Genomic DNA, 4,983 nt, shown 5'->3' on the forward strand with positions numbered 1-4,983 from the left:
ATTTCTACCACTGCCTCTAGTACCTTGTATGATTTCAAAACACCATAATCCTATTGGATGTCAGGATCCCAGCCCCCAACATAGCAGCTGGACCATGGAATGACACGTTACACAAATTTTACAAACTTTTAATTAGATGGGCTGCACAATCTTGATTTCCTTGTTTTTTACTTAAAAAAACAAATGAGGAAATCCCTTTGTATAACCAGGAATTCAGCACCAAGGACAGGTACAACACAGTGATATGATTTGTAAGTTACTGAATTTTTGCTTAGAAATGCCAGAAAACCAAATAAATAAATTGGTGTGAGCTTATGGTGGAAAGACAATGAATAAATGTGGGGAGCATCTCATAATACTTTAGAATATGCAAAATTCTACAAAGCAATGAACCCGTACCATGCTATTCAAGCAGGCTTAGCAGGTTACGAAAACAAATCAGAACGACACGACTTTACACGACACAAAACTAAAACGGCTGATTACCCACTGTGGCATGCAGACCCCATTTTGGGAAGAGTTCTATAAATAAAAGCCAACTCACAGTCAATTCCGATGTTCTCTTGTCTTGTAGATAGGCAAAACTTCCTGGAATTATGGACAGGAACACAGACAGGTCCTCCAGGAGTGTGGACAGGCATACAGTATCAGCTTCCCATACCTAGGGTGTTAAGAAATACAAATTCAGAACATACTACATCAACAACATTCATATTCTTCTGATAAGACAAGATACATCAATCAATCAATAAACCAATCAATCACATAAATGTTATGATGATGATGACATGTATATGAGCGATTGCCATGACGTCATGGTAGGCAAAAAGCGGGTGATGGTTGGTTGATTTGCCCACTGATAGTTTGCATATGTCTTCAAATAATTTGCATGTGTATCATGTAAACAAAAACAGCGATCGCTCGTATTGCATAAAACAGGAGTCTTCTGTGTCCTTAAGTTTTTCAGTTCAGCATTACTATTCAAATATGAACCGAATTACTATTCATTTGCAATATGCTGTCTGCAACATAAAAAATAATTTTTCAAAACCATTCATGGAGATTATCCAAGCGTGCATGGTTTCAAATACTTCAGGACATGCGCACTATTGGTACTGGTACATGTAATGTTCCTGCTGCCATACCAACACAGACTACCAAAGGTTACTCCTTATATAACAGGCCATACAAAGTAAATTTGTTGTTTCTCAGATTTAAAAAAAACATTAACATAAAACAAGAGTCTGAGGGGAAAGTCTGTTATACCATGGATGAAAGGTAAATATAATTAAAGAAACAGATTTCAGTTTTCCTACCAGAAGCTTCTGTTTTACCTTGAATTGGTGCTAAATCTTTGGCAGAAATGTCAGAAAAACCCTAACAAATTGGCAGTCTTTCAGTCAGTTGCATCATACATGTAGGCATGGCCTTACAAGGCCACAACAATCGTATGCGATTGTGACTTCTTCTTCCTATTCCATGCAAACCTCAATAGATTGAGGGCTCCAGCACGGTGGGGGTATTGAATGGGGTGGTCGCTCGTACAAGTTTTGAGTGTGTATGTTGTGGCCTGCAGAGGGCAGTGTGTATGTTGTGGTCTGCAGCTCCTCAATGGGCAGGGGCGCCACTCCCTGTCTGCCACCGAAAGCAGGGTGGCGGTGAGTACCCGTAACTATAACAACAACACCATCGGTACATGTATTTTTATTAATCAGTCTAGCAGCCAAACCACCACAGAGCTGACTGGATATTTTACTCCTGACTTTAGAATTTGTCAGTTATTTGTAATGAGATAGAATGTACGTCTAGTTCCACCAGTTATTTAAGCTACCTGAGTGAGTGGTTTTCAAGGCTTTATTAACAGTAAGTCTCATATTCATTTCTTAATATATCAATATTCATTGCAATGTACCTACATTTATATAAGATGTGACAGCATTCAAAAAGGCTATGATAGGTGTTCTAAGCCGGTCTGTATTTCATTTACAGTATTCCACAAAATTCAAATACTGGATGTGGACACTGTTGGCTTTACAAAAGCACACAAAGACATTGAACGACCATACAGACTAAGATGGCTTGCAGAGACATCGCTTTTGCCCTCCTGTGTTTTGCACTTCAGTCTGGTCTGCCTTGTCGTGATATCTGTGAGATAAAACACAGCGGACAATGCGAGATACCAGAGACAATGGGGCCTGGACTCATCGCAGCTACCAAAGAAGCTCGCAGGGCGCCCTGTGCAATCTGCAACGTCACCCAACAGGGGAGGGGGAATCCACTAAATATAGCACTTTGGTGTCTTCCTAAAGAAATCCTCATGCTGCAAGTTTCAGGCCACAACAGCAAGAACGGTACACTGGAAACGCTATCCCGGCGTCTCAAAAGGCTTCACACGCTAGTCCTGGGACCTGGAAACATTCGGACAGTCGTAAGCGGAGTGTTTGAGGGACATTTTTTGAACAATCTTAAAAAACTGTCGATGAACAGAAACTGCATCCACACTGTCGGGAACTGGTTTGTCTATGCTTTGAAGCTGCGGAGGCTCCACCTGTCTTGGAATGAAATCAAGAAGGACGCCCTGCAGCCACTGAAAAACCTTTTCTACCTTGAGCTGGCACATAACCAGCTTTCTGTGGTGAAGGAGTGGCACTTTGACAGCCTGACAGGACTCAAGTATTTAAAACTGAGCTACAACAACATCTCACACATTGCCGGAAAGTCTTTTAATAATCTGACCAGGCTTGCAGAGATATATCTGGACCATAACAAGCTAGCACATCTGGACGTTGCATGGCTCCAAGGGATGCCACGGGGGACGCATGTCTACCTCCAAAACAATTTGGTACAGACAATCTCTGCCGAGTCACTCTGTACCATGATCGGAAAGTTTGTCTACATAGAGAACAATCCTTTCCGATGCACTTGCGCTCTAGACAGTTTGAAATCTAAAGGGCCTGGGGTAGTACAAGACTACCAGAGCTTACAGTGCAGCTATCCACCCAGCCTTCTGGGTAGAAAGATTGCAAATGTGATGAGGGAAATGCTTTGTCCGTCACCTACAGTCAAGGTATCACACCAGGACAATGGAGCCACTCTCGTGTGTGAAGTTTTCTGGGAACAACAACCAGCAGAGATCCAGTGGTTTGATCCAGATGGGAGGGATATAAGAGAGAAAGAGTGCCTTGGTGTCCCATGTGGCAATGTTACAGCAAACTTAGACCATGAGCTTCCTACTGGAAAGTCTCCTGGACAAGGAACCACATGTTCACTCTCAGCAAATTCTTCAGGCCTACATGTACCCTATGTCGGCAGGTCTACCTTAACACCCTCTACATGAGTCCACAAGGTTTACACTGTGAACGCTGGGGAGAGGGCAGCTTCCAGTGTGTTGTGAAGTCTGCAACAGACATAGTCTCTGCAAATCTACCACTGAGCAAGGCAAGTGGATCCTCCGGAGGTCAGACTCAAAACATCAACTGCAAGGATGGAACCAACATGGAGTCGACAAAAGCTGACAGTCAGATCACTTCTGGTGCTTCATCATCTAAAGCATCTCCTGTCCAATTAATAATGAAGGGAAGGATAAGAGAAGTGAGTACCAAAATCAACAATAAAGACCCCCAACAGGATTCCACCACTCCAGGAGCTGCCAACGTACGGCACAATGTTTTCAAGTCAGCTGTCAACCTGACAACACTCAGTACAAGGAACTCAACAATCATCAAAGGGAATAACTTTACTACAAATAACTCTCTGCAAAATGGTACCGCACCAGGGACTGACGATCTACCCTACCACACAGCCACCAACACTACAACACCTTCCAGAGGGCAGGAAGCAGTTTTTACAGAGAAGATCATCTTCCTCAACACCTTGGAGAAGATCCCAGGGAAGCAGCAAGACGGCATCGCTACGCTGAGCTACATCATCGGTGCTTGTCTGGCACTGTTTCTTCTGGGCGGGGCTATGGCTGCTTGTCACAAGGGCTACAGGAGGCGACAAGAACGTCAGCGTGTACCAGGCAATGCTGCGAATGCTAGCGGAGACACGCCATTGCAAAACAGCCAGCAACAAGAAATCGGAAACCCAGCAACTCCACAGCCTGCTGACGAAAAGATCCCGGATGTAAACAACACAGATCTAGACGTGTGTCCATATGCCACAACTGTGGACATGGCAAACCCCATGTATAACATAACCCCAACAGAGACAAAAGGACTAAGATCAATCCAGGACCCCCCTCCCCTACCCAACAGGCAAACCATCAACAACCCCTCATCACAACCACAAGGCATGGAGATGTCTCACACAGGAGATATACCAGCTTTACCTCCACGAACTCACAGGCATATCAACTACAACCCCTCAACACAGTCACAAGGCATGGAGGCAGGAAATATACCAGCTTCCCCACCACCTAACACCAACAGGCACAGCAACTACAATGCCTCAGCCTGTCCACAAAGCTCCGACATAACTCAGATGGGGAAGATCCAAGATCTACCTCCACGATCCAACAGGACGATCCCTTACGGTGCCTCGTCAAAACAGAGCTCAGAAATCCCGCCGGTACACGAGATCCAGGATCCAACACCGCGATCCAAAAGGCACATCAACTCCACCGGTGCCTCCTCACAGGCACAAGGTCTGCAGATACAGTCAGGGGAGGAGATACCAGATCTGCCTCCGAGATCCAACAAATACGTCAACTCCAGCGTGCCTTCTCAACAATAACCCAACAAATACGTCAACTCCAGCGTGCCTTCTCAACAATAACCCAACAAATACGTCAACTCCAGCGTGCCTTCTCAACAATAACCCAACAAATACGTCAACTCCAGCGTGCCTTGTCAACAATAACCCAACAAATACGTCAACTCCAGCGTGCCTTGTCAACAATAACCCATAAAACTTATATGCCTCACAACAGAATACAAGTTGAAGAGATAATTCTTTTGAGCATCACAAAATGATAACTTTTAG

At 44.3% G+C, this 4,983-nt stretch overlaps 1 protein-coding gene across 1 annotated transcript in view; it reads left to right on the plus strand.

Annotated features, from left to right (window-relative positions):
* Nucleotides 1-4,734, plus strand: part of LOC109461661 — a 12,098-nt gene extending 7,364 nt beyond the window's left edge. Inside the window, exons 4-5 of the mRNA XM_019758041.1 lie at nt 2,310-3,185; nt 3,776-4,734. Coding sequence (XP_019613600.1) covers nt 2,310-3,185; nt 3,776-4,734 — 1,835 coding nt within the window. The remainder of the gene's footprint in view (nt 1-2,309; nt 3,186-3,775) is intronic.
* The last annotated feature ends 249 nt before the right edge of the window (nt 4,735-4,983 follow it).

This window comes from Branchiostoma belcheri, unplaced genomic scaffold (assembly GCF_001625305.1).
Source record: "Branchiostoma belcheri isolate BF01 breed outbred unplaced genomic scaffold, Haploidv18h27 scaffold95, whole genome shotgun sequence".
NCBI lineage: Eukaryota > Metazoa > Chordata > Leptocardii > Amphioxiformes > Branchiostomatidae > Branchiostoma > Branchiostoma belcheri.